Here is a 22308-nt window from a genome sequence, read left to right as displayed (position 1 = left end):
TTTGCCTTCGTTTTTGCATTTATGAAAAATGTCATTCTTTCAACCTGAAATTTGTGGACTTTTCATTAAGTGATCCACAATACACATTTAGACGAAGCAGCTCAAATTAAAGATTTCCCTTCCGTTATCTTGCGTCTTGTGTTCCCCACTGCTTACACAGCCCCGTAGAAACTCAGTCTGATGTACATATGGGGCGTTATATTATCAGACACAAAGGCATTCAATTTTATTCAGAATTGTATCAAGATAGTGGATGAATATAATCCAAATTAATATTAACTCCCCCTCTATGTTAACTGACTTGGGCTGTAAAACGATTGATACGTCTTTTAAGATGCCATTGAATGAGGTATCTTCACGCCACTTTGACACAATCAACATGGCGGCGAAAATTACGTAAATAATCGCGCTCTGGACTGTGTTTGGCGTAATAACAAATGGATTGAAAGCACGAAAGAGACATAAAAATAATTTCAAAACCGTCATTATTGGAGGGGGCAACGTTGCCATCAAAGGCAATGCATCACTTCTTAATTTTCATTCGGTTGACGTTTTACGACAGAACGTTTGAAAAAAAAAATTACACATGTATCTGCAAGTGTACTTAGTGTGAGTACTTTTGCCATCTCAGACGCAAATAGACTTTTGCAGCAATTATTCAGCATTAGCTGCCTCGAATAATCTTAACATGAGCAAACACTAACACCTCCATTCTGGTTTTTATAAAAGTTTTTCATGCAGAAAAATAAAGGACACAAACGAATAGCGAGATTTTTTAAAGATGGAAAACATCATTGTTGAATTGTGTTGCTTACTATAGGTTCATTTTTCCAGGAGTAATACTGCAGATGTAAATCTCTGCCCAATTCACATACACGTGTGGTTGAGACATCTGTGTTCGAATTCCTTGAAGTCTTATACACTTGCCAATTGTTTTTCTGGCGTCACTCTACAAATTGATGTCTCCGTCGGAAGGTTTCACACATAATGGTAACAATGCCCCTAAGGAGACGTGTATTTTGTTATTTGAATAAGTTGAATATATCTTTCAATTCTGTTTGTGACAGTCTGTAGTATCATATTATACCATAATATTCGTGCATAGAAGACAATTGTTAATTCTTTCTGTTTTAAGATGATATCTAATACAGTATTCTCTTTAGGGCAGTTGCGTCAAACATACGGCCCCCAAGGAGGTTCGATCAGGCCCGCAGGATATTTTAAAAGTGAAAAAATACATAAAAGACACGGAATGAAAATTTTAATAAGCTGCAATTCACTATCATCCGCTAGGCGGAACACTGTTTTGATCAGAGTAGAAGACAACAGCAGTCTCAGTCGGTCACTGAGACAGACCCGACACAGCAGTAAAAGCCAGCTACCTAATTGCTGGCAAAATAGCATTAGCATCAAAGCTGAACTTGTATGTGCCAAGAAGCGACAAGCTTTTGCCAACAAAGGAAATACATGATACTGTATTTTGGTTATTTATAGCAGAGTATGGTATAATTTTAATGGTCCGGCCCACTTGGACGTCTACCGAGGCCGTATGTGGCCCACAATGTCAAATGAGTTTGACACCCCTGCTTTAGTGTTCCTCGCTTAGGCAGTGGAGCTAAAAGGCCAGAAGATGGCCTCATTTCTGCACATTGCTGGTTTCAGTACAGTACACTGAACCCTTTGACACGTTTGCTGAAGTCATCCGCCCTCCTCCCCTCTGATGTAAGGTTGTTTTGTCCAGTACTAGCGTTTATGACGCATGATACGCAAGAACAGAACTATTTACTCTTGTGAAGTGGCGTTTTTATAAACGTTTCGAACTATTCTACGCTTGTTCGTCTTTTGGTTTGCATGAATATGCCTTCAAATGCAGTCACTGATAACCCGATAAACCGTCTGTTGCCCGGTCGTGCGTTGCACTAAAACGAGATGAAAGAATCACTGGGTTAAAAATATACCACGACTACGCTTATATAACAATTGGGACGTCAGGGTTGTTTGTTTACAAGTGGTCTGTGGCACCATGCTAAATGCACACTGACAAGCCAGAGTTAATGTTGCAAATCCACACTAATCAATATCTCAATAGAATTCTGCACATCTATAAATGCTTTTCGGTGTAGGTAGCTATCACGTGGCAGACCTTGCACTGTTTTGATGAAGTCGATGTTTCAATGGCCGTCGACGTATCTTGTTTGTGTCCGTAATAAGAGGTAAGTAGAAGGGGCGGGGCTTCCCATGTTTGAATTATCAAGAAAGCCAATAGGCTGCCGAGTAGCTGGAAGATGGACAGGCACGCCCCCCTATGACTCAGTGTTCTCCTGTGGTTTTAGAGCGGCGCGTCACATGTTGTTTTTCTCCACAACAGGATCAGTCCTACGCTTCTCTTGCCTGCACCTTTTCTTTTCTTTTCTTTATTTTTATATCCTTTGAAGACAGCGGACTCGCCTGCCATGGATTAAATGAAAGTGGCGTCGTCATATCATTGACGTGGCTTTTTCGAATTGAGCGCATTGTGGTGCTCGGTGACAAGAGATGGCAAGTCCTCCGGGGGCGACGGGACACCTGTTATCTAATGGCGTCAATGGGGTAAAGAAGTGCGGCTACTTGAGGAAGCAGAAACACGGACACAGGCGCTTTTTCGTGCTGAGGGAGCCCGCCGACCGCTCGCCGGCTCGGCTGGAGTACTACGAGAGTGAGAAGAAATGGCGGAACAAGGGCGCCGCCAAACGAGTGATAAGTTTGGACTCCTGCCTCTGCGTCAACAAGCGGGCGGACGCCAAACACAAACACCTGATCGCCCTCTACACCAAGGACGAATACTTCGCCGTGGCCGCGGACAGTGAGCAGGACCAGGAGAACTGGTACGTGGTTCTGACCGATCTCCTCGCCGAAGGCAGGGTGTACGACAGCCCCGCTTCCACCTCCTCCCTCGTCGGCTTTGAAGAGGCCAACTATGGAATCGTGACCCCAGCGACGGCGGCGTACAAAGAGGTCTGGCAGGTCAATTTAAAATCCAAAGGTCTGGGTCAGGTGAAGAACCTCACGGGAGTTTATAGGCTTTGTTTGTCCAGCCGAACCATCAGTTTTGTGAAGCTGAACTCCGAGACGGCCGCGGTGTGTTTACAGCTCATGAACATCAGGAGATGCGGCCACTCGGACAGCTTCTTCTTCATCGAAGTCGGCCGATCGGCAGTCACCGGGGCCGGGGAGTTCTGGATGCAGGCGGAGGATTCGGTGGTGGCCCAGAACATCCACGAGACCATCTTGGAAGCCATGAAGGCCATGAAGGAGCTCTCCGAGTTCAGGCCCAGGAGCAAAAGCCAGTCAGCCAGCACCACCCCCATCTCGGTGCCCACAAGACGCAACCTCGGTAACTTGCCCCCAAGTCAGACGGGCCTGGTGAGGAGATCCAGAACAGCCAGCGCGGCCGCCACATCTCCAGTGAGGAAGTTTACATCCTGCCGGGTGAGAACCTCCAGCGAGGGCGACGGAAGCGCGCCGCGGCCCGTGTCCGTGACGATGCCCGCCGCGAACGGAAGAGCCGCCAGTCCGAATGCCGGCACTCAACTCGGCAGGTCCAGCGCGCTGAGTGATGGGCGCACCTGCAGGATGCTTGAAGCGACCTCCAACCTGCATCAAAGCCTGTCCATGCCGAGTTCCCCTCCCGCCGCCCCCAGCCCCATCAGCATGTCACCCGGACATGATCTCTCCACTCCCAACCGGGCCGGGCAAGCCTACAGTTGCAGCGGGTCCCTCGGCGACGCTGGCTTCTTGCTATGCGACGATTACAGTTGCAGTCCAGTTGAAGCCAAGTTCCCCCCCCTGACCCGCAGCGACACCCCCGACTCCCTGTCAAGTACCCCTTCATCCCGTGACACGAGTGACCCTTGCGGCTACATGCTGATGCTGGCCGCCAAGTCCGGGGCGGGCGGCGAAGGGGCGGCGATGGATAAAGCTTACAGGAAGCGAACGCACTCCCTCACCACGCCGCGTCAGCAGAAAGCAGTGACTCCGCTGTCTTCCGCCTCCCTGGATGAGTACACCCTCATCCGGGCCCGTGACGGACACAACTCTCATTCCGCCTCACCGAAAGTCTGCTATCCGGAAGACTACGGAGACATCGAGATCGGCTCATCCAGAAGCTCGAGCAGCAACCTCGGCGACGACGGCTACATGCCCATGACGCCGGGCGTGGCGCCGCACTCCGGCAAGCTCGACAACTACGTGGCCATGAGCCCCATGTGCGTCTCGGCACCAAAGCAGATTGTGAACCCCAGAGTGTACCCTCACGGGGCGACCAGCCGGGGCTACAAAAGCGGCTCCCCCTCCAGCATCTCGCTGGAGGACAACAACGGCTACGTGCGAATGTGGTGCGGCTCCAAGTCGTCTGTGGAGAGCCCAGACAGGCACGGGGAATACATGAACATGTCACCCGGAAACCCACCTGCACTCCAGACCCCCCCTGACTACTACACGGGTTTAATGGCGGGAGAAGCGACATCGGCGCGGCCGGCGTACCCGCCCGGCCACCTCTCGCTCCCGGCTAAAGTCCAAGCCTCCGAGAATGACGACGACAACCAGTATGTGTTGATGAGCCCGCAAAGTTCGAGGCAGAGGGCAGCGGACGCGGACTACTATTCGGTGATGCAACCCGCCGCAGCTCAGGACTCGGCGCCGAGCCCTCCGACCGCTTCCCCGGCGAGACGCGGCCGGCCCTCCAACCTGACCCACAGGGGGAGGCTCGGCAGGCCCAACAGGCTGTCCCTGGAAACGCTCAGGACCCTGCCCAGCATGCATGAGTATCCCCTGCCCGCAGAGCTCCCGGGAGAATACATCGACATTGATTTCGGCGGCACCCGAATCTCTCCGCCTTCGACCGAGTCGGCGGGGAGCCAGTCGTCATCGCTGAGCTCTTGCGACGAGGGTTCCAGGAGGCCCTGTCTGACGTCTTACATCAAACTTGAGATGGCCTTGCACCGGCCCAACGAGGAGGCTGACGCTCTTGCCGCAGAACACCCGAAGGTGCTCCCGGATCTCTCCTCGCGGCCCGGCTCGGAGGAGGATGGGGTGTACCGTTTGGATGCGCACAAAGAGCCGAGAGAAGGCAAAGCGGGCCAAAATGACTACGCGCAGATGACGTTTGGGATGACCAGCTCACCCCCTCAGCTCGTTCCTCAAGTAACAACGGGGTATGTGTGTTTTGGATTCTTATTATTATTATTTTTTTTTTAAACCATGAATTGTAGTTGATTGATTTACAACCACACGATCAAGGAAGTTCAACATTTTAGGGGAAGCGACTGATCATCAAGAGAGGAAGTCGTGAATTTCATGCCTTGTGGCTGTTTATACTAAAATGCCACTCAGTAGAATGCGAACCATCAATTGGTGCCCAATCATAAACACAGATACCGTATTTTCTGTACTATAAGGCGCACCGAAAAGTCTTAAAAGCTCCCAGCGCGCCTAAAAATCCGGTGCGCCTTGTGTATGGTCATTACGGTAATATGTCGACCCCCCCCCCCAAGATGGCTCCTTGCTGGAGACATGCTTCCAATGTTATAACTTGCTGTTGGTTCAGTGAACTGTGTCGCTGCTTTATGCAATAGGTTTTTGTTGCAGCTCCAAAAAAAGGAGCGCTGTGGTGTTGTTAAAACACACACTTTATTAATGGTTTCAGTCTCAACAAATACAGGTGCGTCTTTGTCCGTTTCCGTGCCTTCTCTTCTTCCGTGCGACTCGAGAGGCGTTCATGACCGCCTCCGAAAAACGTATATTAACGATTGCTTCAGTGAAACTACAAACATTGAAAATAATGCATCAAAACAGAAAATCAAGCGAGGAAATCACAAAATAAATTCCATAGCCCGCCTGTAGAATTTATTTTGGCTTTATTTTAGCTCCAACAGAACGATCCGATGTCAGTAAAATGGAGGCGACTGGACTGTCTCAGAAATGTTTGTTATTAATTCCTTTGTTGTGTACTGTATTCACAAACGAGGAATTCACAAATTAAATTCTGTAGGGGGCTATAAGAATTTATTTTGTGATTTCCTCGCTTGATTTTCTGTTTTGATGCGTTATTTTCAATGTTTGTCGTTTCATTGAAGGAATCCTTCATTTACGTTTTTCGGAGGCGGTCATGAACGCCTCTCGAGTCGAGCAGAAGGAGCGTAGTAGCTCTATCTCGTGGATGCATTGTAGATTGCACCTTCTAATCCAGTGTGTCCAATATATGAAAAAAAATTGACAAAATAGGCCATTCATTGAAGGTGCGCCTTTTAGTGCGGAAAATACGGTACTTGTGTCTCGTCCTTTGCAGAGGAATCTTTGAATTTCGCCTTTTAACGCGTATCGTTTTGGAACGGTCTTCTCTCGCAGTCAGAGCAGCAGAGGGAGAAGGCATTCACTGGAGGAGGCGGCCGTGCCAGAAGAAATCGGCGTCTTCCTCCTCGGGGCCGCCTCGTCATCCATACTGGACCCCGACTGCTCCGCCAAGGTGATCCGCGCCAACCCGCAAGGACGAAGACGCCACAGCTCGGAAACCTTCTCCACCATGGCGACCGTGACGCCCGTCTTCCCTTCGTTTGCCCGCGGGGAGACGGGGAAGAGGCACAGCTCCGTGGAGAACGTCTCCTCGCGGAGCAGCGAGGGCTCCGACGAGGAGTGCGGCAGCCCCCTGAGCCAACGCGGCTCGGCCGCTTACCCGAACGGACTCAACTACATTGCCTTGAACCTGCTGGACAACAAATGTGATGAGCTGGTCGGCTTCAAACCGGTTAGCAGCTGCAAACAGGGTATCGGTGGATTGCACAGCACGCCATATGTTTGCTTGGGCTTCAAGGAGTCTGCAACTACTGCCACAGGTGAGGCTTTATTTTACTTATTTATTTTTCCATCCATCTTATTTTGCGATCCGCTTTTTCCTCGCACGGGTCGCGGGCGTGTTGGTGCCTGTCCCGGGTGTCTTCTGGCGGCAGGCGGGGGACACCCTGAACCGGTTGCTAGCCAATCGCAGGGCACACAGAGACAAACAACCATCTGCGTTCACACTGACGCCCCGGGACAATTTAGAGTGCTCCATTCACCTGCCATGCATGTTTTCGGAATGTGGGAGGAAACCGGAGTACCCGGAGAAAACCCACACATGCAAACTCCACACAGGGAGGCCGGAGCTGGAATTGAAGCCGGTACCTCCGTACTGTGAAGTCGACGTGCTAACCACCAGGCCGGTTTATCTATTTTTATTTTTTAAAAAACAAAAAACAATCCTGAATTAAAACCTGGTCATAGTTTGGCACCTTGACTCATAGAGATTGAACAAAAACTGTTTTGAATCAGGAAGTCGGTTCTGATTTAGAAGATGCAAATGTCTCCAATCCAACGTACTGAAATCGTTCCATTTTTAACAGATGCGTATCCAATTGTCCTTGATTGGAGAGAGCGAGACAGCATCTTCGAACGAAACGCCACTTTTGCAGCACTGACAACTTCATTCACATGGACGTAAAATGACGACAAGAAACTCAGTGCGTCATTCCGTCTTGCGCCGAGTCGGAGCCTGTCGAATCACAATGAGAATCCCACTGAATCCAACCAAGTCGTTCTACTTTAAAATCGAACCGCACTTGAATCATTTCGTGCCCCCTTTGCATCAAGATACGTACCGAATCTTTTATTGCATATTCGGGGTGAATGGCTTGTGAAAATTACCCTTTTTTTTTTTAAACCTCTTTTTGAGCTAGTTAACATTTGGATATCCTTGTGTGCTGCATTCAATTTGTGCATTTGTCTTCCTGTTTTTTTTTTTGTTTTGGTTAGAGTATGTTCAAATTAAATCGGGGTTGAATGACAAAACACGAGGCATGCGATTGCAGTTTCTGCTCAGTGTTGAGGTTTTTTTGTTTGTTTGTGTTTTCTCCTCAATTACAAACCATGTAAAACGTGCGGTTCAATCCTAACACCCCCCTCCCCGGGGAGGTGAAGGCAAGGCAAGGCGAGGGAGGCTCCGTGAAACGTGACCAGGCCGAGAACATTGAAGTAAACAACCCTCTGAGTGAGCGTGACGCTACTGCGCACGTAGCCTGCAAACGCTTTCACTTGCAGTACAGTTTGTTCATTTCAAAGGATGAACTTTTTTTTTTTCCTCCAAAGGTGACAGTTGTTTTTGCAAATAAATCCGTTATTTGACTTCATGCAGCAAATACTTCCCTTTAACATGGCAAAGTGGTTTTAACTGTCGCCCGTTTCTCTGATTTGTGATTTAAAATCATGAAGAATAACTCGCTGATAGAAGACTTTCTAGGTAGTTTCAAGATTATTGTTGTTTTTTTTTTGTTTTATCAGCGAGCTCGGCATTAAAGGATACGTTTTGCTCGTCGGTGTGACCTCTATGGACTCCTCGCCATATGATCAAAATATATCCCAGCGGACAAAACGGGCCCAGCGTCCATCGGAAACGGAGAGGGCCGAATGTTTTGTCGTGAAATTGGAGCTCCGTGCGCACTGAGCTCACATGTTTTACTGTGCGCACTCAAAAGGTAGGCGACAGCGCGCGGCGCTTTGGAGAGCAAACATGTGAGATGTGGCACAAGTGAATGACTGTCCTTGAAGGCAAGAAGGGGAAACAACAAAGTGCTTGTGTTGCTATGCCGCTGTCATGGATGTCCTAATATTTCCTTATTGCATTCTGAGCAAGAAACACGAGCAGTGGGGGGTCGGAGGGGCGGGGGCACTGAAGCAGAAAATGAATTGTATTTCAGTTCTCAGGTGGGTAGCATGGCCGTTATATTTTTTTAAGTCATTAAACGACAAGATGTCATCAGACTTGAGCATCGCAGCCGTGACGAGTTGAGATTGGTGGAGTGATTGAACATGAATCAGACCAGAGTGAGAGAAGTGAAACTAATCTGGCTGAAGTTAGACGTGACTCACAATTTGCCCCCTGCCTGGTTTTGTCTTGTCGCCGATGGCGTAGTGCACTGGTGTCAAAGTCAAGGCCCGGGGGCCAGATCTGGCCCGCCACATCATTTTACGTGGCCCGCGAAAGCAAATCAATCATGTCAACTTCCATGATTGATGCTTGCTAAAATCTTGCAAAATTTCTCATATGTCATAAATAACATATTTGAAGCTTTTTCTTGTGACCAGAGTCCTCATCACAGTCACTTCAACAATCGTTGAATAAACCATTATTCTTGACTTCTTGATATGGTTTTGACAGTCATAATGGCCCTCCAAGGGAAATGGTGACTCCAATGTGGCCCGCAACAAAAATGACTTTGACACCCCTTGGCGTAGTGGGACACACCGGTCTTGTCTGCGGGCAGCGTGGGATCGGTTCCCACCCAGTGATGGTGCGGATGTTATTTGTCTCTCTATATGCCCTGCGATTGGCTGGCGACCAGTTCAGGGTGCAGTCTGCAATCTGCCCGAAGTCGGCTGGCTCCCGCGAATCCTCTTCAGGATGAGTGGTGTTGGAAAATGGACGGCTGATTTAGTCGTGATTTATTCATTGAAACTGACGTTGTCTGCTTCTACGGAATAATAGAACCGTCAACGGTTGGACCGATCAGGCCGAAGCAGTACAAGACGTTCTGGAAACGGTAGCAAACTCCCTGGAGCCTTTTTGCGTCTCGGAAAACCCAATTGATGACGAATATGTGGCTGCACATCAATATGAGTCGGAAAGTATCAAGAAATAGTCATTCTATGATGATGGAGTCTCTTCGAGCCAAAATAGTGGGTCGTAATCGGTTTTCCTTCACCGGGACAAATCAGGATGGAAAAACACACAGCACAACCAAAATAAACAGCCATAAAAGGCCAGTGTTTGGGAAAAAAAATCGAGTTAGCTGTTTTAATCTTGAGCTAAGAACCAGTAACACCAAACAGCTTCTGCAAAATATTATCCAGCTGAATGCAAATGTCAAGAACCGCAACCTGAAATGTGAACATGCATATTTTGGATTCCAAACTTCAATCTGCTTGCCAAATCTGACAAATGATAACACTTTAGTAAATGCACAATACAGAAAAAGTGTACACGTTACCACATGTAGATATTTTATGTATTTGTTCATTTGTTTGTTTATTGTCTTGATAGATCTATAATGTCAACATACTTCCTGATACCAACGACCACTTTCCACTTTCGCCAGGGCTCGGGCGCCATCTTGTCGCACTTTCGGGCATGACGGACAACACTTGCCGAGAGTTGACTTTTTCAGTAACTAGCCCGAGAACGTGTTTGCGAATAGCTCATTGCGAATCGGCGGCGGTTCAGATTCACAGAGCGGGATTCCAAAGTCGTGTGATTTATTTCCTGCCCTGGTTTTATTTGATTAGTTTGCAAATTAGCTGGATTTGAATCTATTGTGCCTTCCCCCGGTGACGAAAGTACGCGGCGTCGAGACTTAATGCAGCATAACCGTGATGATAAAAACGTTAAGGTAAACGGACATGATGTTCCATCTTTCAGTGATTCCGAATAAATTCCCCCGCTCAATGAATCTACTCGTCGCGAGAACAAAACAAGGGCTAACGTTTCACTTTTTGAGCACGTTGAAGCACTTTTATTTTTCTATTGATGTCTGCGGCGTTCAGAGAGGAGCTTGTTTTGCTGCTCGGTTGACGTGACGCAAGAGCGAATGAATGCACGCATAATGGGACAAGAAGATGCGTGCAAAACCCTGCCCTTCTGCCTCATTAGGTTCTTCTCTTAGCAGAAGTAAGACGCGCGGAGGTGGAAGGGGGGCGGGGGCCGCCCCCGAGTGTTGTATGGCTTGCGGAAAGACGACAAGAATGAACGGTTGCTCTCTTGCCACGAACACGCTCAGTGGGATGGCAGACTTTGTGGCGTGTTTACCGAAGAGTCCATCCTACTGCTGCGTAAAAATGGAGCCAGGTTCCAGACCTCACATTGGACTCGGGCACCATCAAGCATCTCTGCTGATGATTAGTGCGGATTGAAATGATGCGGTGGCGTGGTAACTTTCGTGTGGGCGCGGACACTGATTACCGTATTTTCCGCACTAAAAGGCGCACCTAAAAGCCTTCCATTTTCTTAAAAGCTCACAGCGTACCTTAAAATCCGATGCGCCTTGTGTATGGTCATTACGGTAATATTTCAACCCCAAAATGGCTCCTTGCTCGAGACATGCTGACAACGCAGAGTTCAAACATAAGTCGATCGGGTTACGCGGTTGAACACGGAAATAGAGCAGCGGCAAGAGAGTTCCACGTCAACGAGTCAATGTTCTATCTTGCTGTTGGTTAACTGAACTGTGTCGCTGCTTTATTCAATACGTTTTACTGACATCTGATCGTTCTGTTGGTGTTTCCTTGAGCGTAGCTCCATCTAATGGATGCATTGTAGATTGCGTCTTATAATGCGGTGCGCCCAATGTATGAAAAAAATGACAAAATTCATTGAAGGTGTGCCTCATAATCCGGTGCGCCTTTTAGTGTGGAAATACGGTACTTTTGGAACAGAGTATTCTGCCGAGTAACCTGACGATTAGGCAAGGCAAGTTTATTTCTACGGCACTTTTTGTTTCACAAGACGGTTCCAAGTGCTTTACGTAAAAACATGCTAAAGCATCACTGAAAGAGAAATAAAATATTAAGACAATGGAAAAAAAATCATCTTATATAAAGTGATTAACACCAAGCGTCAATCAATTGTTGACATGAAGGAATGCGGTCCATTTTGTGGAATCGTGATGAGATGCGCTCGTGGCAGATCGCCAAAGCTGCAGTGGGGCAGGAGTCGGGGCTTAAACACCTCCACCGGTGCTTTTACCTTCAGACTCCCTTCGAATATCGCAACCGTCGGCCTGCTCACTTTAAACACTGGCCTTTGAAGCGATCCGCTCGGCTCGTGACGGGCAGGCCATCTGGTGCGCCTACAGGCCAAAGAGAGCATGACCACCCGCACTGTGGAATTCATCTGGAAGATTAACAACATTCGTGTCCATCTTGTAAATCCGCCTTCTCTTTCAACGCCGTTCACCCGACGAGATGGCTCAATTTAAGGTTTTGACGCTGGTCCGTTTCGCGTTCACATTTGAGCGGTCCGCCGCGCCGAGTTTGCAAGTGGATTGAGACCAGCTCTCGGTGCAAAATTTCCCTTTTCACACACGCACCAGCAAAGCAATCACATCAATTTTTTGTGACCAGACTCAGCATAACAAGCGCAAATCACTCCAAGGGTTCCTCTACATCTGCAGTTGGTCCTCTCAGCTGATGGTTTGAAAAAATAAAAAATAATGATAATAATCTGTGGGCCGGAATGTGTACACACAAGTTTTCTCTAATTGATCGCAAGAATGTAAACAAGTTTTGCTGTACAGATTAGCGAGGGATAAGCGATTTATGCACAAATCCACACAAAGTGGTGTTTTCTCAATCATATTCAGACAGTAATTCTAGAGTTATGTAGAGGGGTGGGGGGTTAATGAATTAAATGTTTAAACTGTACATAAATGTACACATGTCATATATTGGATTTTTCGAATCAATTTCTCTGTAGGCGTTAAGTACAGTTCAGTTGCATTTAGCTTTTCAGTAAAATAGGTTCAGATTGAAATTTATCTTGAAACATTGATGGAGGCATAATTGTTCAATTCATAGGCAATACATTTTAATGGAATAATCAAAGGTGGGCATTTTACAAAAATGTTGCCGGTCCATTATTCGTCATCCGTCAGCGGCCTGGTTACTCGTCCGTCATCATGAGCCCCCCAGCCAAAGCAAAACAGTCACGTTATTTATCCGTGTTTCCGTCGGTAAACTCAACCGGTTCACCAGTCCATTGGTCAATCCGTGAAGTGATGTGACGTCATCCTTTTCCGCCTCCTTAGCCAATCACGGCTATCCATCGCAGTCCCTCCGCCCCGCAGAGATCCTATTGCAATCGAGATCGCTTACTCCCACACTTATGTAGTCGATGCAGAAACCTCCGCCAACAAACATAAACGAGTGAGGGAGAGTTTCTGCAAAACGGGAGACCGTCTGTGACGGACTGGCGGGATGCCCACCCCTGGGAATCACAATCTTTGTACAATGATTTTGTTTCTCATGTATAGGTGTAGGGTTCATGTTCAAGCTGTGCATATTGTATCAGTGACATAAAATAATATCTACTTGTTTAGGGATAAACCCTTTGCCTTGTTTTAGATGAACACTTAAACCCTCTTAGATTATGTATTTTAAGATGGTGATTTAATGATACTTGGAGAGAGGTAAGATTTTTTGGGGGGTGGTACTAAAAGTTTGAGAGCAGCTGGCTACCAATCCCTGGCAACTAGCCAAGTGAGAGAAAAAAAAACAAGCAGGCTTCAGAGCTAAGTTAACATGTTATTATGGTTTTTCAGACCAATGTTTTGTTCCCGTAAACGGTAAAAAAAAATCTCTTACCTTGACTTAGCTCTAAACTTATTAAGAAAAGAAATGGTTTGCATTCGGGCCACGTCACCTGATACTGGATGCCGTAGGAAACAACCATGCGTGTAATGTAACACAGCAGGCAAAGTGTGTCACATTTTCCAGTCTCTGTGCATATAGGCGCGTGTGTGTGTGCGCGCGTAGCAGGATAAAGTAGGCTGGGATGTTCCAGATAGACGCGTTAGCTGCTCGATTAGTGCATGGCCAGCGTCGTGCCAGCCTCGGCTCCAGATGAGATTACATCCTCTGTAGGACAGATTAGACGGCAGACCGCGATCAGCCGCTGCCTACTATGGAATCAAAGCACGTCTGGTGGATACAAACTTGTTTATAACGTCAACGTCGTTGTGAATGATAAACGTGCCGATCGTCATGGGAACAACGAGAATGGTTCAACGATCCAATCGAATGCGGAAAGTACGGTTCAGTTGTACTTTATTTTAAGTAGAAAATGTCATGTTCTGATGAAACCAAGTTTGAAGCTTTTGGCCAAAAGTTGTGTTTGGCGCAAACACGCCATCGCACGTCACCAGAAGAACAGTACGGTGGCCTCGGCGTCATGCCCTTTTAATTTGGCGGGACCTTAGACAAGGTGGAGGGAATTATGAACGGATTCACGAAAAAAAATAATAATGGAGGCTTAGGTTAGGAAGCAAAAAAAAAAAAGTCAGCCAAATCCTTTTAGGATATCCGAAGTTTATTTGGGGTTAATTGGCGCCAACTCGAAATGGTCTCTAGGTGCGATTGTGCGCGCGCAGTGGTTGTTTATCTATGCGTGTCCCCCTCCCCCCCACGATTGCCTGGCAACCAGTTCAGGGTGTCCTCCAGCGTGCCCGCGACCCCCGTTAGAAGAATCCTGATGACGAAATACACGGATGGATAATCGGAGCCACTTAAAATGTCGAGTGTGTCCTGACCTCCATACACCAAATGTGATCATTTGTCACATCCCCACCCACTTATGAGAGGGTGTGTACACTTGTGCAACCACATTATTTCTATTTCTATTTTTGCATCACCTCTGTGAATGATAAGGGATGGGTGGGGGTGGGGGGTGGACTTGCAATACGTCTTCCCTTGTTGGTGGATATTATGTTCCACATCGTAATTCAAAAATATTTCATCTGGTACCACCATCTCCTTCCGGTAGTGGTTCTCTGCTCGGTTAGAGGCCATAGCAACGCAACGTTCCGGCAAGATCCCCCCACCCCCCCTGCCCTTCCCCCATCGCTATCCATCCCGGATTATGTAATTATGACCGTTGCCGACCTGCTTTCCGAGCTCCTCCTCCCCGCTTGCTATCCTTTTGCGTGCTTTCCCTCACCACTGATGGGTCACGGCGACTTGTCACGTCCCATGTGTAACGTCAGCGGACGTGATGCTTGCCTCAACAAAAATCAAACCTATCCTAAGTACAGATGATGGTATAAAATGTCTTGATTTTTTTTTTTCATTGAATGCTTTTGTGTCAATTGTGTGTAAAATGTGTTTTTTATCTCTTGTTTCTTCCAGATTGAAGCAGTCAACTGACCTCGTGATCGTGACCCCTTTTACCTCTGCGACCCCAAGGGACGGCATGCAAACCTCAGCGCTTCATGAAAACGCATACACATGCACACACACACACACAAAACACACACGCACGCACATCTATAGGCCACGGGACGCCTCCATTTATGCATGTTGGGAGTTAGCTTGAGGTATGAAGTGTGTGTGTGCGTGTGTGTGCGGCGTGCGTAATTGAGCAACAACTCAGTGTTCACTGTCAGTGAACACTGTTACTTTGATCAGTGAACACTGTTACTTTGAAACGTGACTAGCGGGAGTGTGAGACGTACACAGAGTACAGAACTATCTTGGATGAGTTTATTTATTTCCCGAGGACGAATGTCGAATTGGTCCCACCCGATGCCTTAACACGCCGATAAATTCTCTCTCTGTTCAGCGAAGCAGAAGGAAATATGCTCTTGCCGTATGTCTGTCTGAACTTCGATGTCGTTATTCACTTGGGAGAGTAGTATTATTTACAGAAAAGTACATTCAAAGTATTTTCTTAATTTGCTATTTATTCTCACTAGATTATTTTTTTTATCCAAAGTTAAGGAAATATATTTCTAAATATACAAAGTTCTATCTGAGCTCCGTGACAACCAGGCGTTGCAATGCACTGCCCTTCCGACCTTTTTCCTTTGGGTCCCCGTGAGCCCGCGGGCCCGATGTTTGCGTCCGCGCGTGCGGGGGCGCCGTCCTGCGACGATGCCGCTGAACGTTACAAGAGTGTGCGATGTCTAAGTGGGGCTGTACTCGAAAGGCGGAAACATCTGGCACCACCATGGAAACTCTCGGGGGAGTCTGCTGCGTGGAACTTTAAAGGAAGTGAAGCGGGGGGTTCTCCCGACTGGCCTCGGCGGCAAAATTCTTTCCGATACATGACGTCGTAATCGGCGACAAAGCGCAAACCTAGCAATGGGGACACGCCAATGCAACAAACATCGTATACCGATTACGCCTCCCGACATTAGCTTCGGAAAAAAATCTATCATTGTGATGATGCATCATTTAAATCCGGCAGCTAAAGCTAGTGTGTCCACGCCGCGGACTCCCATCGCCCTTGTTGTGTTAGCGTTTGTCAGCCGCTTGAGCGGCTGACACGATGGTCGCGTTGGCTTAAAAACTGAAGGACAGCTTAAGCCACAGGTGTCAAACTCAAGGCCCCGGGGGCCAGATCTGGCCCGCCTCCTCATTCGATGTGGCCCGCGAAAGCAAATCCAAAATGACAACTTTCATGACGCTTGCTAAAATCGCTACCAAAATTGAAATTCTCATTTGTAATAAAGAAGAGTGTTACTGTAAGCATTTTCTTGTTAGCAGACCCCTCATGAGAGTACTTTAAACAATCGTTGAATGAAACATTTTTCTTGACTTTTTTAATATGGTTTCAGTCATAACAGCCCTGCAAGGGAAACAGTAACCAAAATGTGGCCCGCGACAAAAATGAGTTTGACACCCCTGCCTTAAGCCCTCCATTCATCAGATCCAGTCACCCCCCCCCCCCCCCACCATGCCCCCTTCCAGTCTAATAGCAGAAAATATTAAAAGTCTCCATGGTGTGTGTCAAAACGCGTGCCGAATCCACCTCCACACTTTCAGGGTACTATCGAGTTTGCAGAACCTTCGTACCAAGTCCCAAAATATCACCGAGCTGGCAACCGGCCGAACAGTTTCGTGACATGCGAGCTGTTTGCCACGCTGGTCCTGATGTTTGTATTTATGAACTACCTGGATGTGAATATGATGTAAATAGACAAAGAGTTGGCGTGAAAGCGCTTCTACTGAGAGTACAGAGAATTCCTAAATCTAGATTTTACCCGTGTTGCATAAACATATACAGTATATCTCTATATCTATATAAAGTATTTCTGTCAAACTATTTTAGCTACCCTTCTTATTGCTTTCAGGTTTTACAGTGTAATGGTATGCTTTCTCCTTGGCGGTCTAAAAGCAAAATATTTGATGATAAAAAAAAATGAATTACCTCGTGGACAGACTTCACCTCATGGCATGTGACGCAAGAGTGAGACGATCGAGTTTCTAACGGTGAAACCAAATGTAACCCAACGTTTCCCATGCTTGTCTCTTTTGTTTTGGTTTGTTGCTGTTCCTTGTAAAAAAAAAAACAAAAAAAAAAAAACATTTTCCTTTGGTGTCAATGTCTATCGTTGTACATAGAACGCGATGCTCTCTATTGTCACACGAAAAATTGTTCTAACGATTTATGGAATCTGGTGTTCATTTATTGTTTTGATCTGTATAGATGGTGCAGAGTGACCTCAATAAATCATTTATTTAAACCGCTTTGACTGCTTCCATTGTTTGTTTTTTTTATGCTCCCCCCCCTAACTCCAATAATGAGGTCTGTGTCGTGAATCATGTCGCGAATGTTCGATTCATAACGCTGCAGGTGCATCTCAATAACTTCAATATTCCGTAAACATCACTCCTCATTATAAACAAAGTCGGGTCAATCTTCACTTTGAGCTTTTCTCATACAACTGGATATAAAAAGTCTACACACCCCTGGAAAAGATGAAACGGCGATCAAGCTTGTCGAAAGTGTCCCATCATGAATGTGACTTTTCACCTCACAATGAGCATTGAATTAAAAATGTTTTTTTTTAAAATGCAGGTTACTGAGGTACTGTGGTGACACAAGCGTGATAACCGTCATACCTTCTTATGTTGCTGTCTACAGAATGAAACGATCCCCTTCAAACTTGACTTCAACGGGACTCGGCATGCGCTTGCGTCGCCACCCTTTGAAGTGCCTCAGATCACCCGCCAAGTAAAGTTGAGCTGATCGAGTCGGCTTTTCCCCGACATATTATTATTTTTTGCTTTCCAGAAGCCGTTACCACCGACTCGTAGTTGGAAGTGTTTCCCAATTCCCTCCACCTTGATGACGGCCACCGTCGCATCTGAAAAAACAGCCGCCAAAAGTGTGATTCTGCCACCACCGTGTAACTACGGTGACGAGCGGTGTTGTGTTCTCGGCATCTTAGCATCCATTTCGTGACGGCAGGTGGGCATTCAATCGGAGTAAGAATGACGACATTACATTCCAGTCATGAATCTCCCATTGGATGAATATTTAAAGGAGAGCGCGATGGTGGACTGAAAGAGCCCTCCCCCCACCCACCCTCGTAAATGACAATGGTAGTTCCGACTTTTTAAAAAAAAATTATTTAACATCTCTGGGCAGAGAAGATGGCTGTGCCAAACGCCGCGGATTACAAGCCTTTAAGAGGTAAGAGGCTCTTCGGAGGTCGACGAGTTGCTCCTTTGGCAAGCGCAACCCAACCGCTGGCCTCGGCCTCGGCCTCCCTGCCAGCCTGCTGCCGCTCTGGAGGGGATTGAAAGTGGCTGGCCCCATTATTTCTCCCCGAATCAGCCTAAGGAGGCTTTCAGCCCGCCTCAATGAACTCCGTGACCCACTTTCTCAAAAGGGCCGCTCTGCCTTTCCATCACATGCTGACTTTTATATCCCCCCGCAATGAATGCGTGGCACTCCATTGATCTGCCGGGGTCCCACCGTGGCAGTCCTGCAAATCCTTCTCCACAATAAGCCCAATACAGTCCAGGGGTTTGAATTATTAATACCCCAGTTCTCAGTCGCCGGGTAAAACTAATTAGATGAGAGCGTTTCTTATGGTTGCATTGCTTCCAGTCAAGATGAGTGGAGTCAAATAATGAAATAACAACTAAAATTGGAGAGAAAAAAAATGCTAACTAACTGAAACTGTTGTTCTGTGCTTATAAAATGAATTATAATACTGAAATGACTTTTTTTTTGTACGGCCGTACAGAAGAAAGTTTGAACAGTCGTTCGGGAATTGTAGTTTACTTTATTACACGATACTGAGTGACTTTTTTTTTTAAACCTTTCATGCACAGATAAATTCAACTTCAAGTCAACTTTATTCTCAAATCTGCTGTATGTGCAATATAAAGCACACATGAAATGTCTTTCCTCTTAACCACAGGAGAGAGAGGAGCCGCCGCGGGTGCCCGAGCCGCCATCAATTTATTGTATAGTGTTTTTATTAGTCTTTCGGCATGGAAAAAAAAATAATGGTAGTGGATGGCAACACACGTAAGGGTCCATTGTTGTGGTTGATGCACAACTGCGACATGATTATTATTATTATTTTATTTCAGGGCGAAACTATTGGCGCAATGGATAATGCATTGGACTACACCTCAGGAGGTGCTAGGTTCGACTCCTGGCTAGCTTGTGTGAGTTTTGGCAGACTAGTGGTCCAGCGGTTAGCGCATCGACCTCACAGTGCAGAGTTACCGTGTTCAATTCCAGCTCCGGCCTCCCTGTGTGGAGTTTGCATGTGTGGGTTTTCTCCGGGTACTACTGTTTCCTCCCACATTCCAACAACATGCACGGCAAGCTGATTGGACACTCTAAATTGTCCCTCAGTGTGAGCGTGAGTGCGAATGGTCGTTCGTCTGTGTGTGCCCTGCAATTGGCTGGCAACCGATTCAGGGTATTCCTCGCCAACTGCCCGAAGACTACTGGGATAGGCTCCAGCACCCCCCGCGACCCTCGTGAGGATGAAGCGGTTCGGAAAATGGATGGATGGATGAATGGCATTTCATATTCGATGTTCATGCTCTGAGAAGAAAAAATAATGAACGGTAAATTACTCACAATTTACTGGAGTACTTGAGTAGTTCACTCAGCGACTACATACGTTCTCCAGTAATTATTCCGAGGGCTACTTTTGACTTTCACTTGAGTCACATTATTCCAAAGTAATCGTACTCTTACTTGAGTGTCCTTTTTACCCACCTTTATGCATGGAACGTTCAACTTTTGAGTGATTCATGCAACTTCCAGTTGGCGCCCTTTTACCTTTGAGCCACCCGAACGTCTTTTCACAAAATGCAAATGACATGAAAATCACGTCAACAACAAGACTTTGGACCAAGACTGCAAAACAACACGCCGTCGTGTGGGCTGCGGTTGTGTAAGTATGAGCCACACGAAAGGTCAGCCTCTTGTTGCCAGCATGTTATCTCGGTTTTACGACATTTTTTTTTTCCTTTGTCGTTTTGCTTACAGACGGCCCAGTTTCCTGATGTTTTTTAGGCCAACATCTCAATGTTCACGCGGTCCCCATTAAGCCCCTCCAAGTGTGCGTGTACGAGTGTGCGCGTTGGTGTGTGTTTTAGCTTTAGCCTTGGCACTGGCGCGTTTGGCGGACACGCACGCACGCAAACATGGCCCCCGTGTGACTTTGATCCCGCTGGTGCACACGTACTGCTGAGTAAGATTGCGATAGGCAGTCATTCTGTCTTGCTAATTGGATACTTCTGATGACAGCTTAGGGAGGAGCAATCATATTTTGGTATTATTATAATAATAATAATAATAATACAGTAGTTATGAAGGCAAGTCAAGACCCAAGTCAGCTTCTCAGAAAGAGAGAAGACTCAGACAGAGACGAACAACCATCTGCACTCACTCTCACACCCAGGGACAATTTAGAGTGTTCGGTCAGCCTGTCATGCATGTTTTTGGAATGTGGGAGGAATCCGGAGTACCCGGAGAAAACCCACGAAGGCACGGGGAGAACATGCAAACTCCAGACAGGAAGGCCGGCGCTGGAATCGAACCTTTGCATTGTGAGGTCGATGTGCTAACCACTGCCGCATCGGTCCGCCCTGAATATGAAATGCGAATGTGCAAATTCAGATCCTGAATTTAATTGGTGAAGTGGAGTCAAACGTGGCGAGTGGTAACACTCGCTTGGCGAGGAACCGACTCATGTGACAAGTCTCTCCGGCAAACCAAAACAAAACAATTGCGCAAGAAATACTACAAAGAAAAAAAAAACGTTGTGAAAGTGCAGTAGCTCAATATAATGGAGCAGAGATGCTTATCAAAATAACCACGAGTAAAATGTGTGTTGCCCCCAATACTCCAATGTAACAAAATAAATGTCGTGTGTTGCTCCCCACTGTATCAATAGCATTGTTAGATTGAGTTGATTTTCAGATTCGGGTGAGGAAACAGGCGACAGGAAGTGACTTTTGCATCATCCTAAGTGCAGAAACTATCGTACATACATGTACGGTTTTAAAAGGTTTTTCTCATTCTTTGCCAGTGCCATCGGCGAATGGCAGATTAAACAAACTTTGAACGAGAATAATAATAATGAAAAAAGATACACCGCAACAGCTCTGATCGTAAGCCGCAATTGCAGACGGCTAATGCAGCGCTAACAACTTCCCGTGAACGCTTGGTAATTTTATTTCTGAAATACTTTTTTTTTGTGTGTGTGAAAGTGAAACTGATGTACTAACATACAAAAAAAATAATATTAATATAGAATATGAATAACCCGCACACAGACTCACAAATTTTTTGACACCCCTTGCAATCGACTTGGGACATGTCAGGCAACAGGTTAATCGCGATCGACGTATCGGTAGTAATGTAAGTCGAGGAGACCTATTGTAGACTCTTTGAATCCTTGTGTCTTTTCCAATCCAACTTCAGTGGATGATGTTTTGAGTTTTACAAAACCATAACAAATAGAAATTAACATCAGACAATCAAACGGTATATCCTGAATTATAGGCAAGGTAAGCTCTCCGTGAAGACTTTGCATCTCGCCACACACCCTGAAGTCACCAAACAGAAGTTGTTGACATCTCAACGAAGCATTAATGATCGTTCCTGATTGTTGTAATATCAGCAGCGGTGTGTATTAGGTTCAAATGATAGTGACACGAGCGAGATAAAGGGAGTTAAACTGTCTTGCGAGAGCAAAGTCCCATTGAGCACAACATCGCTACTTTACCTAAATCACATTTAAATGTTATATAATGGCACGAGTTTTGCTCAGCGAGGAGCAGCGCATCTTAAAGGGGCAAGTGATAAGGTTGCATAAGAAGCAGCATTGTTGTTTTCCACGCGGCTGTTGATCTGTGTTGAGCTTCTGAATGGGATGCTGATAGCTGCATTAGTTGACTGAAGGTCATTACTTCCCAACCCAAAAGAAAAAAAAAAGGTTCATCGAGTTTAAAATGGCTTTGCCCCAAAAATCCAAAAATATTGTCTGTTCATCATGTGTAAATTCTGATCAAAAACTCCTGTTGTGGAGAAGGAGAGAGAGACAGAGAAGATGACGATCACACAATCCATGCCTTGAGGAACACCGCGTTACACGGTTACTGCAGTCATCCAGGCAAACAAACATCACCGCCACATTCAGTGAAAAAAATTTTGTCATTTTTCTCAGATGATAAATAATATATGCCTGTGAGCATTATCTGTAATATTAT

At 46.4% G+C, this 22308-nt stretch overlaps 1 protein-coding gene across 2 annotated transcripts; it reads left to right on the top strand.

The window, feature by feature from the left end:
* Window positions 1-2315: 2315 nt before the first annotated feature.
* On the top strand, window positions 2316-17304 carry LOC147210496 (insulin receptor substrate 2-like). 2 transcript variants are annotated; one of them, XR_015100939.1, is made up of 4 exons: window positions 2316-5192; window positions 6385-6869; window positions 7416-14873; window positions 14962-17304. XR_015100939.1 is itself a non-coding variant. In XM_086111560.1 (3 exons), exons 1-3 carry the CDS (start codon window positions 2536-2538, stop codon window positions 14964-14966), a joined length of 3147 nt encoding a protein of 1048 aa, XP_085967686.1. In that variant the 5' UTR covers window positions 2318-2535; the 3' UTR covers window positions 14967-17304. The 2 variants fall into 2 exon arrangements, 1 of the variants encoding a protein (XP_085967686.1); XM_086111560.1 differs by lacking the exon at window positions 7416-14873 and having other exon boundaries at window positions 2318-5192.
* The last annotated feature ends 5004 nt before the right edge of the window (window positions 17305-22308 follow it).

Source organism: Hippocampus guttulatus, chromosome 1 (assembly GCF_054856545.1).
Source record: "Hippocampus guttulatus isolate MCC_2025c chromosome 1, RoL_Hgut_1.0, whole genome shotgun sequence".
Lineage (NCBI taxonomy): Eukaryota > Metazoa > Chordata > Actinopteri > Syngnathiformes > Syngnathidae > Hippocampus > Hippocampus guttulatus.
The sequence above is the reverse complement of the archived record's forward strand: the minus strand, read 5'-3'. Positions and strand labels throughout refer to the sequence as shown.